General features: G+C 39.3%; 1 protein-coding gene across 7 annotated transcripts in view; it reads left to right on the plus strand.

Annotated features, from left to right (window-relative positions):
- Positions 1-20,224, plus strand: part of HEMK1 (HemK methyltransferase 1, mitochondrial release factors N(5)-glutamine) — a 38,265-nt gene extending 18,041 nt beyond the window's left edge. For 6 of the 7 annotated variants that reach the window (XM_074283342.1, XM_074283344.1, XM_074283346.1 and 3 more), the window contains 7 exons: positions 8,228-8,386; positions 9,279-9,343; positions 15,361-15,410; positions 17,059-17,167; positions 17,489-17,584; positions 18,402-18,515; positions 19,054-20,224. In XM_074283342.1, coding sequence (XP_074139443.1) covers positions 8,228-8,386; positions 9,279-9,343; positions 15,361-15,410; positions 17,059-17,167; positions 17,489-17,584; positions 18,402-18,515; positions 19,054-19,126 — 666 coding nt within the window. In that variant the 3' untranslated portion in view covers positions 19,127-20,224. Of the gene's footprint in view, positions 1-8,227; positions 8,387-9,278; positions 9,344-15,360; positions 15,411-16,985; positions 17,168-17,488; positions 17,585-18,401; positions 18,516-19,053 lie in introns of all 7 variants that reach the window. The other variant, XR_012484907.1, reaches the window with a different exon arrangement.
- Positions 20,225-20,500: the final 276 nt, after the last annotated feature.

Raw genomic sequence — 20,500 nt, forward strand, 5'->3', positions numbered from 1 at the left:
AAACCTGCTTCCCCACAACTTGCACCCATACTTCTCGTTCTGAACTCCAGAGCCAAGCAGAATGAGTTGTATCCATCTATTACACAATATCCCCTTCAAATGCTTGACATCTCTCACCCCCTGTAGAGTGCCACAGAAGGTTTTTTCGTCAGATCTTGTCCTTATCAAAACTCTTTCTTCTTTCCTTATGTTCCTAGAGAAATAATATTAGTGTTTAAGGTCCAAAGGAAGTGACTTAATAATAACAGAACTAAAGTTATACCTTAATAGATTTAGAGCTGAATCCAACCTAGGCCATCTCTTTAGAGCTGGAAGGTACCTTAAAGGTCATCTTAGAAGCAATTGATAATGAAATAGAGCCCTGAGAGTGAACTTAGAAGGATCTGAGTTCAAATCCAGCTTCAGATACTTAACACTTACGAGCTGTATGACCTTGGACAAGTCATTTAACCCTTATTAGCTCATCCCAAAAATGGGGGGAAATTATAAAAAAGTTATCTTGTTTCAAGGAATTGAAATTCAGAGGGGAGAAGTCACTTGTTTTAGGAGCAGTGATGAAATGTTTACATGGGGGAAACAGGTTTGTAGGCTTTGGGGGAATCTGAGAGTCATGCTTTGGGCACTCTGGGACTGCTGCCACCTAGAAGGTTCCTATTCTTGGTTCAGAGACACCCCTGCCCCAGCCATAGGCTGGTGGGCTCAGCCCAGAGTTCTCAGAGGGAAAATTGAGACAAAGGGGAAGGGGAGATGATGGCTCCCTCCACAACAACTTCCCTCTCCCCTCTCCAAGGTCACAGGCTTTTGTTTTCACTATAATAGCTGGTTGCCATGGAAACTCGGTGTGGCAGACAGATGGAGAAGAGGCAGCTGCCCCAGAAGAGCAAATATCCTGTTTTTGCATACAGGGCTCTGTGCTGCATCCCCTGACAAAGAGATAAAGGATGGGGTGCAGCCCCCCTATCCTGCCACACTTGTTTCTGAAGTGAAAGTTGGTGAAAGTTTTCCACAGTGTGGGTTGCCTTCAGACCCTTGAGAAGGGGGAAAGTACAGCAGCCCAGGCTTTGATAGCTGTCTGTACTCAAGCCGCACCCCCCACCCTGGGACGGAGACCAATGCTTCCCCCTGCACCCTGGAGCTCCTAACCACACGTGTACTGATATTACAGATAGGCAGCTCTTTGCAGCCGCCCCTCCAGAGATGTGCATGCTTCCCTGTCTGCCAGGCAGGAGGAGAATCAGCAAATATCATGGCCTGAAAGCACTCTGGTTCACAATTGCAGTGTATAATAATAATAAATATATGATTTGTAATATTGCAAGCAGAATTGTAATAGAATAATCATATTCTAAAAATAGATAATAACAATGTCCCCATTTCTCCATCCCTTTAAAGCTTGTAAAGTTCTTTCCCCATTGGCAAACTTGAGACAGAGATAATGGACAAGTGTTATTTATTATACCCATTCTACAGATGATGAAATAGTCTCAAAAATAAAGTAGTGGGGGGGGGGGGGAAGTAAAGTAGTGGCAAAATAGTTCAATTTGAATCCTGGCTCTGTCACTTACTTAGCTCTGGAGTTTGGACTCAGAATCCTCCAAGGTCCTTTAGAATTCTAATTTATAATTTTATAAAGGGATTTCCCCCCCGAGTCATACAGTTAGCAAGTGTGGGAGATGGTGTCTGAGTTTCAGTACAGTGTCCTGTCTCTTACCCCCCCACTGCTTCTGGGGATGGGGGTGGAGGTGTCAGCTCAGTGCTAAACAGTCTGAGAAAATGCAATAAAATCAAAATATGCAGGCCTTGGCCTTGAGGAGCCAAGTGACAAATACTTTCCTCCATCTCCATGCTTTTGCTCACCCTTTTTTCCTCTGTTTGCCATCAAGGTAGGGTGGTGCAGTATAGAGAACACAGTATTTAAAGTCAGAGGTCAAGTTTCAGATGCCATCTGCCACGTCTGTGTGATTACAGTCACAAATCACTTCATCTCCCTTGACCTCAATCTATAATCTATAAAATCTCAATCCTTAAATCTATCTATAAAATCTATAAAACGAAGGGGTGGGGGACTGGGATTTTAAAGTTTCTCCTAGCTCTAAATACTGGCCTCCAAGTTCTGGATTTGTCAACAGATGTGTGCTTGAATGCCAGCCTCACTTTTCAATCTCTATAGGACCTTGGACACTTAACATGTAGCACTTCTATTTTCTCCAAAAATGAGGAGACAGCCTCTCCTCTGTCCTGTCCAAGGTCTTTTCATGTTTAGAGCCAGATAGGATCTTTCTCTATTTCTTGACTCTTGTTTAACAACCTTGATGATCTTTTCTCTTTTCTCCCAAGCCTTCTACCCTGATGCTCAGTCTCTTCCATCTAGATGCTTAATCTCTTTCTCCTTCAAAGGCCTGTCGCACTTTCCTAGGCTCTTATCATCATCTCCTGTGTCATAAAGTGTATATGTGCCTCTCTCACTGGACTCTAGGCCCCTTTTCTTTAGGTTATTGGTTTTCTCCATTCACAATTAGTTGAATGGAAGCTTGGATGAAAATGAATTGAATCTGTTGGAATCCTGGAGCACTATTGTCATGTCTCAGAGATCTCCCTCCATAAAAAAATGTTCCCAAGTTCCCAAGATGGTTTTCCTGAAGGAAAACCAGGTTTACCATAAAGTGTTATGGTTATGACGTGTGCCCTTGGCATTAGGATCTAGCTAATGAGCTTGTCCTTGGTGATGTCAAACTAAAGGAAGAGAAGGTGGACCTCCAATAGGATAGGTTTTTCCTTAGGACACCAAAGATTGTCTAAAACAGGCATAAATCTGTGATTTAAACTGCCAATAAGGTGATCAAGCAGAAGGGGGTACACCTCTTGGGTCACTGAGTGGCGGAAAACAAAAATGAAGAATCTTAGGTGGGCACAGCCAGTTTCTACCTTGAATTGGGGTCTCTTTCAGGTAATGGGTGATTTCTTCTCCAGTGTCCCATGAGTCTCAGGGATGAGGAAGGGAATTGAACAAAGACATGGACATGAAAAAGTTCAGGGTGACATTAGATGATAGAGTAATCCAATTTGTCTGGAATATTGAGTTACACCAAATGAGGCAGAAAATTAAAGTGTCAGATTTGGAGACATTTCAGTTTTCAGAACACTAAGCTTAAGAGTCAATAAGATCTGAGTTCAAATCTGTCCCTGCCAGATACTTGTATGATCCTTCAATACTTCATTGATTTCCTCTAGAATATGAAAGGGTTGGACTTAATTGTCTCTGAAGTACCTTCCGGCTGTAAATTTACCATCCTATGATAAGTACACTATAGATGTGCTAAACAGGATTCCATATCAGGTCTAAAGGGAGAACATGGAAGCCAGCTTAGAGGAAATACTGTTTGATTATTTGGGCTTTAAGGAATTAATGAAGCTTATATCCCAGGAAGAGCTTAAAGGAGGAAAAGGAACCCACAAGTGCAAAAATTTATTTGTGGCAGCTCTTTTTGTAGTGGCAAGGAACTGGAAACTGAGTGGATGCCTCTCAGCTGGAGAATGGCTGAATAAGTCATGTGAATGTTATGGAATATTATTGTTCTGTTAGAAATGACCAGCAGGATGATTTCAGAAAGACCTGGAGAGACTTAAATGGACTGATGCTGAGTGAAATGAGCAGGACCAGGAGATCACTGTATATGGCAACAATAAGATGATCAATTCTGATGGACATGGCTCTTTTCAACAATGAGATGATTGATGCCAGTTTTAATGATCTTGTGATAAGAGCCATATACACCCAGAAGACTATGAGAATTGAGGGTGAATCACAAGATAGCATTTTCACTCTTTTTGTTGTGGTTTGCTTGAATTTTGTTTTCTTTCTCTCTCTCTCTCTCTCTCTCTCTCTCTCTCTCTCTCTCTCTCTCTCTTTTTTTTTTTTTTTTTTTTTTTACTTTTTGATCTGATTTTTCTTGTGCAGAAAGATAATTGTATGTGTATGCCTATATTGGATTAACATATATTTTTACTATCTTTAATATAAATTGGATTACATGCCATCTAGGGGAGAGGGAGGGGAAAGGGGGGAAATTGGAATACAAGGTTTTTCAAGGGTCAGTGTTGAAGAATTTTCTTTGTATATGTTTGGAAAATAAAAAACTTCAATAAAAAAAATTTTTTTTTAAAAAGACTAACTGTAGTAATTAAAAAAGAAGAAAAGGTCCTGTTGGATTCAAAAGAAGTATTATTAGTAGCAACATTTTTCATCCTAAAACTCATTAGTAGTAAGGGAGAGATGATGTGGTATTTGTAATCTTTCAGATAAATATTAAAATTTCTATTTGTATCATTAAAAAAAGAATTAGTGAAAAGAGGGAATTGAACAAAGAGAACATGGAGATGGAAAAGTACAGGGTAAAGTTAGATGACAGAGTAATCCAATTTGTGTGGGATATTGAGTTATACCAGATGAGGCCAGAAAATTAAGGGGTCAGATTTGGAGAACCAGAAAAAAAATTGAATTCCATTCCATAAAGCTTAATAGCAAAATTTTGAAAATCATTGAGTAATAGATTAGTGTGATGAGATCTGTGCAGGAGGTCAGGAGATGGGAGCAGGAGCAAAACAAGAGTTGGAGTGCACAAAGAAATGTGTGAACATTCCTGGACATGCACACATTAGGGCAAACTGAGGCTCTCACCCAGTTAGTTATTGAGAAGAGCTTTGAGCTCAAGTCTTCCTGATTCCAAGTCCAGCACTCTTGTATGTTCTACAGTGGAAAGAGAAAGTCTTGGGCCATAGAAACTTGAAGAAGGAAAGCCCAGGCCTTTGGAGGCTGAGGAGTTACCTGAGCTATTATTTCTGTCCTGTAACCTTCTCATAGCTTATATTCTCTCTTAACAGCCTGGCTTTCTAATACAATCACCTTCCCTGACTTGGTAAACATTCTTCTAAATGAGATTTTCATTGTCATCAGTAACCCTTTCCCCTTTCCCCCTTGACTTCCTCACCTGTGGTCTCTCTGCATTTCTGAAGCTGCAAGATTGAAATCCAGACTAGGTCAGGGAAGAGGAGGTGTTTTGGGGGTAGGGAGAAATTTGTGTACACGACCACACTGGATTCCGGGGGCTTCCCCGGAAGTGACAATTCTCAGAAGTGAGTGGGCTCAGACCACAATGCTGCTGGCTCACCAAATTCCCACTTCTCCTCTGAGTGTGCACTCCAGCTCCTGCCTCCTCCAGCTCCCTACTTCCTCGAGAATAGAGACAGAAAAGCAGATTTTGCTCTCTGCGTACCTTCCCCTTTTTATTTCTTCACCCCTTAGCTTTAATAATATTCCCACAGGCTTTAAAGCCTTTAGAAGCCATATCATCCATCCCCCTTAATTCAAGGTCCCAGATTAGGGAAGAATTTTACTGAACATCATCCAGTTAATGAGTAGCAAATCCAGGACTTGTACCCCCATCTTCTAACTGTAAATCCTGTGAGCTTTCTCCATCACCACATTTCCCGTCCTCCCAGTTGGCCATCAATAACAATAGTCTATTCTCTTTCCTTAAAATCTTTGTTTTGAGGCAGGGGCAATCAGGGTTAAGTGACTTGCCGAGGATAGCTCAGCTAGCAGGTGTTCAGGGTCATATTTGAACTCAGGTCTGCTGATTCCAAGACTGGTACTGTATCTTCTGTATCATGGAAAAGTACAGGGTAAAGGCCCCTCTGCGCCTACCTTCTTGAGCGTAATAGAAATTTCTTTGCTGGGCACTTTGGGGAGTACTTCACCTTGGACCTTGGATAGCATTAAATATCAAGAGAGAAAGCTTAAGGTTCAAACTTTGGCCCTGCCAGTTATGAGCAGTGTAACACTAAACATTCCTTTTACCTCCATGGACCTTCGTATTTCTATCTATAACATAACAAGGGTGGCCCAAAAGATCTGACATTTTCTGTCCCAAAGTTCAGGTTTTGAAGTCTTGTGATTCTCTAAGATAGTAAGGTTTCAAACTGTTAGGAAACAAAGCAGTTTCAGGGGTTTAGGAGACAGTAGAGGCTGATTAGGAGATAGTGGGAGGGTCTATTTAGTCCCTAGTCATCAGCATCTGGCAATCTAAGCCTTTCTAGGCTCTCACTCATGGCAGAAGACTGTGACCTGGCTTTGGTGCCATTCCTAATAGGCTCTGCGGGCCTCCCTAGGAAATGTGGTTTAAGGCTGTGTCCCTGGTTGACACAAAGGTTGACTCCAGCATCCCAAATGAAAGTAATTTGGCGGCTATAGGTGATTGCACAGAGTACTGGATGGGTGCCACTGCCCATGGGGCAGTTGCCCTTACTCCAACTGTACCACCTGCTCAGAGCATCCTGGTTTTGCCCAGCACACTGGTACCATGTCACCCTCTGATGTCACTACTGTGCTGTACCATGTCACCCTCTGATGTCACTACTGTGCCTTTTTCCCTCTCATCAGCTAGAAAACTCTACAGATAAAGATGGGCAGGTGGAGAGCAGGAGAGTGGAGAGTGGGCATGTGGGTATCTAGGGAGCAGCAGGATGATAGAAAGGAAAGGGTCCTAGGTTCACTTCCTGGCTCCTATATTTGCAAGGTGTTTGATCTTAAGCAAGTTGCTTAATGTCTATGAACTTCTGTTTTCCCACTTGGAAAATGGGGACAGAAATCTTTATATATCCTTCCCCAGAGTTCTAAACTTCAGAGTACCACAGAAATGTGAACTAGTATAGTAAAGTGGAGAAAATGCTTCCCTTGGCATCAGGAGTTCTGGATTTGAATCTGGATCTTAGAAGCTTTATTTTCTGATCATAGACACTGATTGCTTTGAGCCTCGGTTTCTTTATCTATGAAACAAATAATACTAAATCCTAGGGATACAAAGCCAGGGTAAAGTCCTTACTTTCATGAGGCTAGCATTTTCTGGGGGGAAGGTAATATACACACATATTACATACAAGACAAGAGGTAATTTGGGAAGGGGCAGGCTCTAGGAGCTGGAATGCAGCGGGAAGGGCTTCATGGTGCTTGAGCTGAGATGGAGGAGCAACAAATAGTGGCTTTAGCTAGCATGGAGAATGCAGGAAGGGGAGGTGTGTATAGAAAGCCTGGCAAGATTAGGATCCAGGCTGGGAGGGCTTCAGATGGCAAACAGAAGAGTTTCTATTTTATCCAGAGTCAGTGAAGTGGGAAGTGACATGTTCAGGACTGTGCTTCAGGAAAAGCACTTTAGCAGCTTTGTGGAAGGTAGATGGAAAGGGAAGAGGCTTGAAACAGGAAGGCCTTCAGAAGAGGATGTAAGTCCTGAAGTGAGGGGAAGTTATGTGAGTGCAGAAAGAAAAAAAGAGTCAAATATAGGGGAGAAATAAGGAGATTCAGTTACTGATTGGACACTTGATGAAAGAGAAACCGAGAAGTCAAGAAGTGTTATTACTGGGGAAAGAAGCATGGCTAGTCAGTAGGGAATCTGAAAAAGATCTGGTGGTTTTAGTAGACTACAAGCTCAATATGAATCTTGTATGATCTGACTGCCAAGAAAACTAATGTTGTGGTATATGACTGTGATAGAATACTATTATGCTAGAAAAAATGATGAGCTCCAGGATCTTAAAAAAGCATTAGTAAACTCGTATGAAATAGTGAAGAGCAAAATGAACAGAACCAAAAGCATGTTCTATTCGGCAACAACAATGTTATTTTAAGAACAACTTTGAGCAAATATATTATTTTGACTATTATAAGTATCCAAAAAATTGACAAAGGATGTATGAAAAAAGACCCTATCTGCATCCAGAGAAAGAACTAATAGATATATAGAATTATATATATTTGTGTTTAATGGTAGCCATCATTAGGGTGGGATGTGGAAGGAAAGGGAAAAATATATAACTTTATTATATATTTAAGTATTATAATTAAATTAGTTAAGTGCTCAATTATAATTTAGTTTAATATTATGTATTTAAAAGGAATAGCAAGTTATACATAATAGATTTGTGGTTTCCTGTACAATCATCATTTTTAAATTATTCTGTTATGGAAATGCTTGTTTTAATCCCTAAATTAAAAGTTAGATTAAAATTTTCATAAAAGAAAGCTAATGGATTGTTAAATCATATTAAGATATCTGGGTCGGTTATATACTGCTCTATTCAGATCTCTTCTAGAAAGGGTTTTATCCAGTATCCTATCCCCTTGCCCAATGTCTTTGTTTGAGGAATTAATTTACCTTTCCTGTTCTCTTTGCAGGAACTGGTCAACTTGGTACTTCATGAGGAAACCCAGAGGTGCCAAGAATCCAGAGCGAAGGGCACTATAAGCAATCAGCTCCATTCTGGTCCTCTCATCCTGGACCTGTGCTGTGGGTCTGGGGCTATTGCTCTCAGTCTCCTGAGCAAACTGACTCAGGTGAGCCTCTCTCACCCAGAGTCACCTAATCCATAGACTTTACCTTGTCTGTCTTTAGCTCATGGAGGAAACATCCCCAGGACAGCCTGAGGTTTTCTATAAGTAGCTGTTACTATCTCTCATCAGGTCACTTCCTTCTTCATTCTGACTCTTCCTTCAGAAGCCCCAAGATCTCAAGATTTTGATTTGTGAAATAGGGAAAAATGAGCTTTTTCTCCCAAAAAAATTAGCCAAACTGATCAAGACGCCTATGTTTCCAGAATATGTATATGTGTACATGCATGTGTACATATAAATACATGTTGTCTAATATAGTACCTAAACACACATATGCACCCATATGCTATATGGGTTATATATCATTACATATGTAAATAGATGCTCTTTCCTTTGTTTATATCACTATCTTCCCAATGAAAGTGGTCATTTTCTACCCATCTCTATCCCCTGCCCTAACAAATCCCTCCCTTGCAACAAATAAGTACATTCAAATCAATACAAAACAAATGAACACAAATGATTTGTTCAAGTCTAAAAGTGTATGCCCCATTCTGCACCTGTAGATGCTTTGACATCAGTCCACTGAAGTTGTCACTATTCATTGATCTCTAGATAATTCTTAAAAAACAAAACTAATAAAACCTCAGAGTTGCAAAAGACTGGAGATCACCTAGTTCAGTCCCTACTCGTTACTTTCAGAGCAGTGCTTTTTACTGTGGGACTGGCAACTTTTGTTAAGCCATGTAATTATTGGGTCATTTTTGCATATGTTGAGCCAGAAATCTGCCTCTCTGTAATTCTCCTTACTCCTTGCTCCTGTCATTCCTAGCTCTGCCTTCTAGAACTGAGCAGGACAAGTCTAATCTCCTTATTTCTGTCCTTGTGTTTGCAGAGCCGAGTGGTTGCAGTGGACAAAGGGGAAGAGGCCGTAAAGCTCACCAGAGAGAATGCTCAGAGGTGCTGGGGGCAAGATACATGAGCTGGGGACCAAGGGCAGAGGCCTAGAGACATTAGACACTAGAGAAAGCTTTCAGGGATCTGTAAATAGTGAAGAGATATTTATATTATTGTAGCAGTAACATAGCATAAAAGACAAAGTGCTGGGCTTGGAGTCTGAAGTTTTGGATTCAAATCTTGCCTCCACTATTAAGTGGATAAACTGGTCAAATTAATTTCCCTGAGTCTCAGGCAACTTAACCAAACTGAAGGGTTGCAATCTATGTCTCTGATCTTTTTCTACTTAGAAGTTCCCCCATCCTAATGAAATCACAGATGCCTTTATATACTCATGTGTTTATTGTTGTCATCTTTGTGAAAACTACCTGCTAATCTTGGTAATAACCCTCAACCTTCAGTCCTTCACCCTGACTATTTCTAATTTGGGGCACCTCAGTTTAGAAAGTACAGAAATCTCTACAAATGTAAATAAGTCAACAACTCTGATATACAGGAAATGAACAAAAGAAAAGACATTTTTCACATTTGTATCGGGCTCTGGATAATAATCTTGAGTACTATGTTATAAGCAAAGCATTTGTTTCTTGGAGAAATTTGATCAAATCAAAATAGTTAACCATAATAATGTGGCCAGAAGAACCCAGAAACTTCCTGGGTCAGCAATGTTTGCTCTGCTTGCCAGGCAGAAAGACTAGCAGTCAGGAGCAAGTCTGGCTTAGAGTATAGACTTTGCAAAACAGGAAGGAAGTTGCCACAAGATTATAAGCATTATCATGTCACAAAGCAGGTAAAAGGGAGAGGAGGAAAACAAGTTTGCAAGTAACTTAGCATGTGACCCAGCAAAGCTAGATCTTCACAAGGGCATTGTGATGTAAATGAAAAAAGGTCAACAGACTGACTGTGAAGTAGAACAGGTTGGTGGAGCAAAAAGGGCCACTGGTCTTAAAAGCAGGAGATCTAGATTTGGCTGCTTGCTAACTGCATTTATCTTAATCAAATTATTTCTCCTCTATGTTTCAGTTTCCTTAAAAGGAAGGTAGACGAGATGATCTTTAAGGTTCCCTATGATGTGGTTCCAGTGCTAAATCCTAAAAATTAATGATTTTAAGTTGGGGTCCATAAACTTTAAAAAAAAAAAAAAAAATATATATATATATATATATATATATATATATATATATATATATATATATATATATATGAATTTTGATAATTTCCAAATAATTGATACTTCAAAAAAATTGATTTTCTTTGTAATGCTATGTATTTATTTTATGTGCCTAACATTCTGTGAAGTATCACCAGACTGCTCAAAAAATTCATGACAAAAAAAGGTAAGAATCTTTACTATAAATGAATTCTGCCTCTATTTCTGTAGCCATTTTTCTCCTCAATTACAATAATGAAGCTCTGGCATTTGGAAATTATCACCTTGTGACCCAGTAATACTAGGAGAAAAAAGTAGTGGTAAAAGTGGTAATAGGAAGTTTGGAATACTGGATCTGGGCAAATGTATATATAAAAAAGTTTCTGTTGGAGGTACCATGAGTTTGAAGGTTTTCTGAGAATAATTTTAAAGACATATCAAAATGGAAAAGAAGCCAAAAGAACAGAAAAGGTCACAAAGCATGATCAAGGAGGCAAATGAGAGAGGGAAAAAAATAAAAAAATACAAAACCAAGCTTTTGCTTTTTCATCTTTAAAATATCTTTGCGAGACTTACATTGAAGGTGCCCTTGATGAAAATAGAAGAGTCAAGGAGGAAGTCTTTTGCCAACCACTATTTGCAGAGTCACACTGCTGAGACTTGTAGAGAACATGGAAGCACAATGGTGCCTGCTGTTTGTAGATCACAAATCATTTGAATGAGCAAAAGGCAATCTTCAAAGCTCCCAGACAAAGTTTCCCGCTTTCCCGCTTATGGCATGAAGAATTCCATAATAGTCATAATTCTTTTTTTGCTTTTGTCAGAACTTAGTATAGTGCTTAGTACATAGTAAGAGCTTAATATTTACTTCCTTAGGGAATGGCCAGTCTCTCCATTTTTATTTGATGTATTTCTGGAAATATTAGCAATATTAATAAGACAATAGAAAGAAAAATTTTGCCCCTGAGGCAATTGGGGTTAAGTGACTTGCCCAGGGTCACACAACTAGGAAGTATTAAATGTCTGAGGTCAGATTTGAACTCAGGTCCTCCTAACTTCAGGGCTGGTGTTCTGTACCATCTAACTGCCCCAATAGAAAGAAATTTTTAAAAAATATAAAAATAGTTAAGGAAGATATAAAACTATCTTTAATTGTTGACAACAATATGGTTTAGTTAGAGATACTAATTGAGACAACAGCTTCAGAAGAATTTCAAGCTACAAAATAAACTCTCAAAAATCAACAGCATTTTTAAACAAAATATAGGACAGAACAGTAGAAAGGGAATTCGAAAAGATTTTAAGATAAAAATAGCCATCAGAACATATAAAAGACTTATACAAATTCTGTTACATGTTTCTTAAAGAAATAAAAAGCAACTTAATTAACTAGAGGCATTTTCAGTGTTTGTGACTGGGCCATGTCAATGTAATTAAAATCACAGTACTATCAAAATTATTTTGTAGTTTTAATACTAGACCAATCAAATTAGTTTTAGTCCAACACTTTACACCATATTCCACAATACATTCCAAATGGATATGTAACCTTAATATTAAAGATCAAGTTATTGGGGCAGCCAGATGGTGCAGTGGAAAGCACATCACCCCTGAAGTCAGGAGGACTTGAGTTCAAATGTGGTCTCAGACACAACACTTCCTAGCTGTGTGACCCTGGGCAAGTCATTTAACCCCAACTGCCTCAGCAAACAAAAAAGAAAAAGAAATCATGTTATTTAAAAAAAAAAAAAAAAAAAAAAAGCACAATTAGAAGAGAAGTAGATCATATACTTTTCACAACTATAGATAGGAGATATTTTCTTAACCAAACAAAGTATAAAGATATTTACAAAGACAAAGTGGATAGCGTTGACTTAGGAAATTGAAAAACTTTTGAACAAATAAAATTAATGCAACCAGGATGAGAAAGGAAATGGTTAAATGAGGAAAAAATCGCTATCAAATTTCCCTGATTAGAGTTTGGTATTCAAGCTATATAAGTAATTAGCAAATGGGTAGGTAGGCAGATATCTAGAGAAATAAGAGTCTAAAAGCCATTTTATAATTGATAATTAATCAAAGCATATGAACAGTTCTCAAAAAAAAGTATTGCAAACTATTAGCATTCATAGGAAAGAATATTTCAAAATACTAATAAAAGAAATACAAATCAAAATAACCCTGAATTTTCACCTTATCTTCTGGAACCATTAACAAAGATGACAAAAGATGGGAATAATTAGTATTAGAGTGGTTGTGGAGTTGATAGGCATGCTAGAGTACTGTTGAGGGAACTATAAATCTGGATAGCCATTATGGAAAGCAATTTGAAATTATGCAAATAAAGTGACTAAAATATCCGTATCTTTTAACCCAGTAGACAGGAAAGAATTGGGCATTCCCTAAGGAAGCAAATTTGACTACTAGCTTTATACCCCAAGGAAATCATTGATAAATACATATATACACGTATGTATGCATGTATGTATATGCATATAAAATCATTACTTTTTCTGAAAGCAAAGAATTGAAAACAAAAAAGATATCCACTGATTGGAAAATGGCTAAACAAATTGAGGAACATGAATGTAATAGAATATTGTTGTGCTCTAAGAAATGACAAATATGAATACATGAACTGATAGAAAAATGAAGTAAGCAGAGAAGAAAACAATATGCATGATGACTATAACAACGTAAATGAAAAGAACGAACAAAAACAAACAGAAATGGTTATTGTAAACTTACAAAGAACAAGCATTATTCCAAAAGAGAGATATGAAAAGACACCCTTACCCTAAGCCTCTGACAGAGAAGTCCACTAGTGTGGTACATTACACATGTCTTCAGACTTTTTTGATATATTAATAAGTTATGCTGATTTTTTTCCTTTTTTTTTTTTTTTTTTTTTTTTTTTTTTTTTGCATTTTTGTCTGTCCCATATTATTTTTTTATATGGCCTTGTTTGCTGAGAGAGGAAAGAGAAAAGATACTAGTGGGAAATCTTGGCATTGCAAAACAACAAAAAACAGCAGTAGAACTTATTTAAGTATCTATTTACTTGTTTGGTTGACAAATACTATTCCAGAATAATTTGTTCAGTGTTTTTCTAAATTTTATGACAACTCATCAGAGTTGTCAGCTGATCTTTGGGGGAATGTTCTGTACAAAGTCCAAAATGAGGATGGATTTTGTATTGATGAAGATGTTCTGTTGATTCCCTTTTTGCTGTTTACAGAATAAGTTGCATCAAGCCCCAGAGCACTTCAGCGTCTCCTCAGTGAAATCTACAACCTCTAAATAGACATTAGCCCAACAGTCCACAGCAAAGAAAACAAATGGATGAAGAATGAACCTTGTCAAGATCATGACATGCAGCTGGATGGACCATTGAATTAATCCGCCAATGTATATATTTGGGAAAACATTTTAAATGTGTAATATTTCAGACCCAGAAGCAAATTTGTGAATTGCATTTGGAAAGTTGTACATACCTTTCTACTCTCAAGCTTTTCTCTGCTATCAAAATCCATATTTTTAAAGACTTATATTTTTCTAGGGATACTATATGATTTTGAATCATGGTGAAACATTCCTTGAATTAAAATTTTAGATGATCAAAGTTTCAGCTCAAAGACAGAAGGAAAAAAAACTTCTTAATAATCAGCAATAAGGAAAAAACTTCCCCACAATCAGCTATCATTAGTGGAATGCTCTTCCTCTTAAGGGAGTAAATTCTCCCTCCCTGGAAGACTTTAAGCAGTATCTGACAATCTACTGGTCAGATATGTTATTGAAGCAGTTCCTGTTCAGGTACAAGAGGGACAAGATGACCTGAAAGTTCTGTGGTTTGTACCTCTTTGTTGAACTGTTACTTATCACCTTAACTGACTCAGTCTAAGCCACTTCCATCTTTGTTTGCTGATGTGTGACCCTTGACTTTGATTGATTTCAGACTGTTTTGGCTTGTGGCTCTGCCCACTGGTGCTGTGGATAAAACCTATCTCTGTCTACTCATGCCCAGCATTTTTTCCCTTCCTCTTAGAGGGTATGTGGTCTCTTGATTAAATAGGGCAGGGTAACTGTGCTTCGGAGGGCCTGGTATCATGGGAAGATCCGTGGCCTAGAATTCAAAACACCTGGATCCTTGCCCTGTTTCTGCTACTGGCTCATTGTGTGATCTTGGACTTCAATTTCTCAGTTTCTTTTTTTGTAAAATGAAATTGGACTCGATGATCTTCAAGATGCCTCCCAGAATTAATATTTTATGATTCTCATCTATATTCCAGGATTTAGGCATTGTTTGGGCATACAATGTGTGCCTCAATGGACTTGAGGCATGGGAAGTGCATTCTTCTTGTCCTCTCTAATACATCCGGAGACTTTGGAGGTGGATTAAGCTGGTCTTAAGTTGATACTGCCATCCAGGTGTCAATAAAACTGTCATATGACATACAAGCTCCGGAAAGCTGTAGGCACTAGGGCACTAGGGCAGGTGGTATAGTGGATAGAATATCAAAGGTCAGGTAGATCTAGTGTCAAATGCTGATGAGACAAAAATCACTTAATCTCTTAGGCTCAGCTTTCTCATCTGTAAAATTAGGGGAATAATACCTCCCTTTGCCAGGGTCACTGAAATTCAAATGAGATAACAGTGAAAGTACTTTGCAAATGTCACCTAGCATTTTTACCTCTAAATGGACACATCACCTACTTACATGCACGTGTATGTATACACAGTACATATACATATATGTACATACATGTATTGTCTATGGATGTTTTGTGTATTGGAGATGTTTTGTTCTCTGCTTTCAGTCCACAAGCACAAGCAGTGTACCTCACCCTATCATTTCCCTCTTCCTCACAGACTCCACTTGGAAAATAGGATCCACATTGTCCGACATGATATCACCTCTGGTATGTTCCTCTGGACCTTTCCTCCTTCTTCCCTTCCTTTCTTTATCCTCAGCAATCTGTCAACTCTTGGTTCTCTCCACTGGGACCTCTCCCCAGTTTATAACTAACTACTGGGACTCTTGGCTTTCAGATTTTTAATTGTATTGATGACTTCTTTTAATCAACTCATTTATGGTCACATAGCCTCAAAGCTCAGCTTAGGTGAAGCCTTTCCGGTCTTTCATTGCTCCCCAGTTACTAGCACTCTCTCCAGCCTCAAATTATCCAGTCTTATCCTTCTCCATGTACAGATTATAGTCTTCCAGGAGGTTGTAAACTCCTTGAGGGTAGGCATCATTTTATTTGTGTTCTTGTATCTCCCAGCACCTAGCACAAGGCTTGTACACATAGTAGGGGTTTAGCACATTTGTTAAAATAAGATTTTTGTTTATCAGCCAGTAAGTGGTTTTCCTCCCACTTCTACCATCTATGTCACATACTAGAACCTTGTAGCCAGCTCAGCTATGTTTTGGCCCCTTTGCTTTTGCCAGAGGAGTCATATTACTAATGCCCAGTGTAAAACAAAGAAGCAAAGAAGAGTTGAATTGAAAGGATAAATGTAATGACTGCTGGAACTTCTCCCTGGCTCAGTGTTCATAGTATGATTTCATTATTGTAAATGTTAGATGCAAAAATTTTTTGAATCTTAATACTGAAATCCCTTTCCTACACATAATTTTTGGATTATACACAATGCTACCTTTCCCTTCACTAGCATGAAAACTCAAGAGTTGATTCTAGCTCTTTAAGACATTAGAAAAAAAGTCTCTAATCTCTGTATAGTTCTTGGGAGTTGGCAATCTGAGAAAACAGTATTATGTGAGCTGGTAAATCTTGGCTACTTATTTGCAAGGCTGACTTATGAAGTCCCATAGCATGGATTCAAATTTTGGTTCCACAGCCAACTACTTGTGTGACTTTGGGATCTCTGGACCTCATCTTCCAGCGATGGACTAAATGATCTTCTAATTCTCAGCCCTATGTTACTGCAGTCTTATGCTCCATGCTACACTATTTAGGTATGCTGTGAGATGGGATCTGCCCTCCTGAGTCTTGCACCTAACAATAAAAATCTGATCAAGACACCAGTATGGTTTCCAGTGGGGGTAGGAAGAAGTTAATGATCCAGGGTGGAGCCATCTCCTCCAAAATTTATAGGATTAGAGCAGTGTGCCATAATAAAAAGAACCCTGATCTGTGTATGAAACCTCTCTAAGAAACTTACTAGCTGTGTGACTCTGGCTAAAGTACCCATTCTTATTCTCAGTTTCCCTATTTAAAAATGGGGATAATTGCATCTAATAGCTTTGTTGTGAGGACCAAGAGAGATTGTACATGGAAAGTAAACATGAAGACACCCTATCAATGTCAGCTGTTACAGGATTGTAGATTTAAAGAATGAAGTCTTTAGCAACCATTTAGTCTAAACCATTTAGAAAAACATAGAAAGGGAGTAGCTGAGCTAGGATTTGAATGCCCCTGTTCAGATTCCAAGTCCAGTGATCTTTTTCCTCTGTCTTGTCTGCCCATCTGCAGCTCCTTCTGGTCCTGAGGGTCAGAGGTTGGGCGCTGACCAGACTGGGACAAAGAAGTCATCTTCTTGTTGTAGGAGTGAACAGAGAGCAGCTGCTTCCGTGGGGACCAGTGGACTTTGTGGTCAGCAATCCCCCCTACATCTTCCATCGTGACATGGAGCAGCTGGCCCCAGAGATCCTCAGGTACCTGTACCCTCCCATCCTTGAAGAAGGGGCTTGCATAACAGGAGACAGAATGAGAAACAAGTAGGGACAGTGGGGATAATTTTCCATAGTTGTGGGGGTAAGGGGTGTTGTTTGATGGACCTGAGGGATCTTTGAGGAGACTAATGTTCTTGGAGATTCTTCTAAGTCCATCCTTTAATCCGGGGCTACATAATTATTTAAGATCTGCTTTAGCATATTATAGTCATTAAGCCTAACTGAGAGTGGATAGGGGTGTGACCTGGCTCTGGCCCTTCAAATTCAGGCCACAGAAAGCCACCTTTTCGTTGTTCTTTACAGCTATGAAGATACTGACAGTTTGGATGGAGGAGAGGATGGCATGAGGGTGATAAAAGAGATCCTGTCCCAGGCACCCAAGCTGCTGAAAGACTCTGGGTATGAGGAGAGGGAGGAGCAGGGTGGGAGTTTTCTGGTGTAAGATCCCCACTGATCCCTTACCTCATGGATGATCTCCCGTTTGGGGAGATTTCCATCCAAGCCTAAAGCTGATCAGGACTACCTGTGATGATGGCTTTTCTCTAATGCATCCCCTAAACATGATCCAAGGTAAGAAAACATAGAAGGGAACAAGCCAGAGCGAGTGGTCAGGAGACCTGAGTTCTGTCACTGACATCCCTATATGATCTTCATTAACATAATTCCTTTAGGGGCATAGAATTTTAAAGCATGGAGAGTCATGAGAACTTCCTCAAGTCTCAGTTTTCCAGTCTGTGAAATGAGGGAATTAGATAAAATGATCTATAAGACTTAAAAAAAAAAAAACTAAAAAAAAAAACTTTTATTAACATCAATATTTTTAAAACTTTGAGTGCCAAATTCTCTCCCTTCCATCCTTCTTGCTACTCATGGAGAAAGCAAGCAGTATGATATCAATTATACATGCAAAACATTTCTATATTGGCTCAGCAAATTCCATCTTTCTAGGGCATTAATAATCCAGCAAGAGGCAAGATTGTCTTCCCAAGAATGGAGGCCCAGACTCCAGGAGCATGGAGCTCTCCATGGTAGAAGAGTAGAGGTCGGGGAGGTAGTTTTTCCCATCCAGCCTCTTGCTACCAAGATGCTCAAGTTTGGGATAGACCCCAGAGGGTGTGGTCACAGATTTTCACCTGCTCTGGGGACTCAGAGCCTCTGCCAATATATTCCATTACCTTCCAACCAGACATCTTTTTGTATCTTTCCCTCTCTACAGAAGCATCTTCCTAGAGGTTGACCCTCGTCACCCAGAACTTGTTGGCAATTGGTTACAGAGCCAACCGGACCTGGATCTCTCCATATTGGCTACACATGTTGACTTCTGTGGCAAGTAAGGCTTTTCATCTCCAAGGCTCCTTCTCTCCATTCCTTTTGGTCTTCCCTAGGCAGGACCTATGAATATCCTCAGTAAATATCACCTTGATTGTCCCTGTAAGGTCCCCATGCTTCTGACCTTGCCACTGGGCCTTTTACTCTAAGCTATGTCTCCAGCAATGGGGATGGACTGCAGTGAGTTATTCCCCCTCTCAACCAGTCCATCTTGAAGCTAAAGAAAGACATCTGTGAGTCTAAAAATGACCATCATGGAGGCTCAGTCCTGGAGCCAGAATCAGAGGTCATTCTGGGTCCTATTTAGAGGTAACTGAGCCCTCTGAGGAACAATTCCCCAACTGTTTGCTTCCTGTTAACCTAGATTTTCTTGGCAACCCAGGATTGCTCTGAACTCTGATTCTCTCTTTGCTTCCCCTTTGTCTGTCTGGCCAATCCGCCTCTCCTGGGAGCCCCAGTGTCTGTGAGCTCAGGCAGAGATCTTTCAAGGTTTTTTTGCTTTTCCTGATGACTTCCTTATTTCTTCTCATCTCTTTTAGGCCTCGGTTTCTACATATTCACAAGTCAAAAGATACTGGCAGCAAGGGTACCCAGAACTTGCCAAACCCTTAGATTATGGGAGCATCCAGAAAATCTACCTTTCTGGGACATTGATAACACATCAAGAAGCAAGATTGTTCTCCCAGGATTGGGGGCCCAGGCTCCAAGAACACTCCATGGTGGAGGAGTGAGGGTGGGGGAGGTGACTTTTTTTTTCCATCCAATCTCTTGCTATCAAGATGCTCAGGTATGGGGTAGACTCTGGAGGGAGTATCTGGATATGGATTTGGGGCTCTTTTGTGAAAGCAACCAAAACCCCCATCCTGAGCCCATTCACTGGTTGTGGTAGTGATGTTTATTCTTATGTGCAGAAATATTCCTTATAGCCCCAAAGGAGTCTAACTACCTTCTCTTGCTCCCTTCAACAATTCTTCATCAACAACTATTCCTTTACTTTTATAATAATAGTTTTTTAATTTTCAAAAGACAGACAAAGATAGTTTTCAACATTCACCCTTGAAAAAACTTGTGTTCTATATTTTTCTCCCTCCTTCCCCATCTCTAGATAGCAAGTAATCCAATTAGGTTAAACATGTGCACTTCTTCTAAATATATTTCCACATTTATCATACTACACAAGAAAAATCAGATCAAAAGGGGGAAAAAGAAGAAAGAAGAAAACAAGCTAACAAACAACAACAACAAAAGGGGAAAATACTGTGTTGTGATCTACATTAGGTCCCTATAGCTCTTTCTCTGTATGCAGATGACTTTCTCCTTCACAATTCTATTGGAATTTCCCTGAATCACCTCATTGATCAACAACTACTCATCAGTCAATGTAGAGAAAAACTGGTGTCCTGACCAAAAACATGGATAAACAAAAATAACCTCCATTGGTTCTTTCTGTCTTATGGAAAGAGTACTGGATTTGGAGCTGAGGCATGGGGGAGAGCCTAGATTCATGAATAGTGAGCAACTTTGTCACTACTAGCTGTGCAGTAAGGAGTCTCTTCCTTTCCTGTTGAAATGGGAATAATGATATTTGATCCCTTTCACAAGGTTATTGGAATCAAATAAAAATAATGTATATAGCATACTTTATAAAATCAAGAATTTAAGTAATGTTAAATAAATGTGAACTGTTATTATTTCTATGTCTCTTGAAAAGTTGATATATTCCTTGTGAGTATGTCTGGTGAAGGGATGGTGTGGGAGGATTAGTCAGTCTTGCATTTACTAAGCCCTTACTTTATGCTAAGTAAGCACCGGTGACTAATAAGTCAAGCTTCTCCAAAGTTTCTGTTTTCAATTGAAACTTGTATTTATTTAACTAAATAGGTGGGCTGGGCCAAATGGCAGACTGCCTTTATTCCCTTGTTCCCCCAAAGCCAGTTGTTGGCTTTTGCAAGTTTTGGCTTAACTGTACCTTGTTTTTTACCTATC

Source organism: Sminthopsis crassicaudata, chromosome 1 (assembly GCF_048593235.1).
Source record: "Sminthopsis crassicaudata isolate SCR6 chromosome 1, ASM4859323v1, whole genome shotgun sequence".
NCBI lineage: Eukaryota > Metazoa > Chordata > Mammalia > Dasyuromorphia > Dasyuridae > Sminthopsis > Sminthopsis crassicaudata.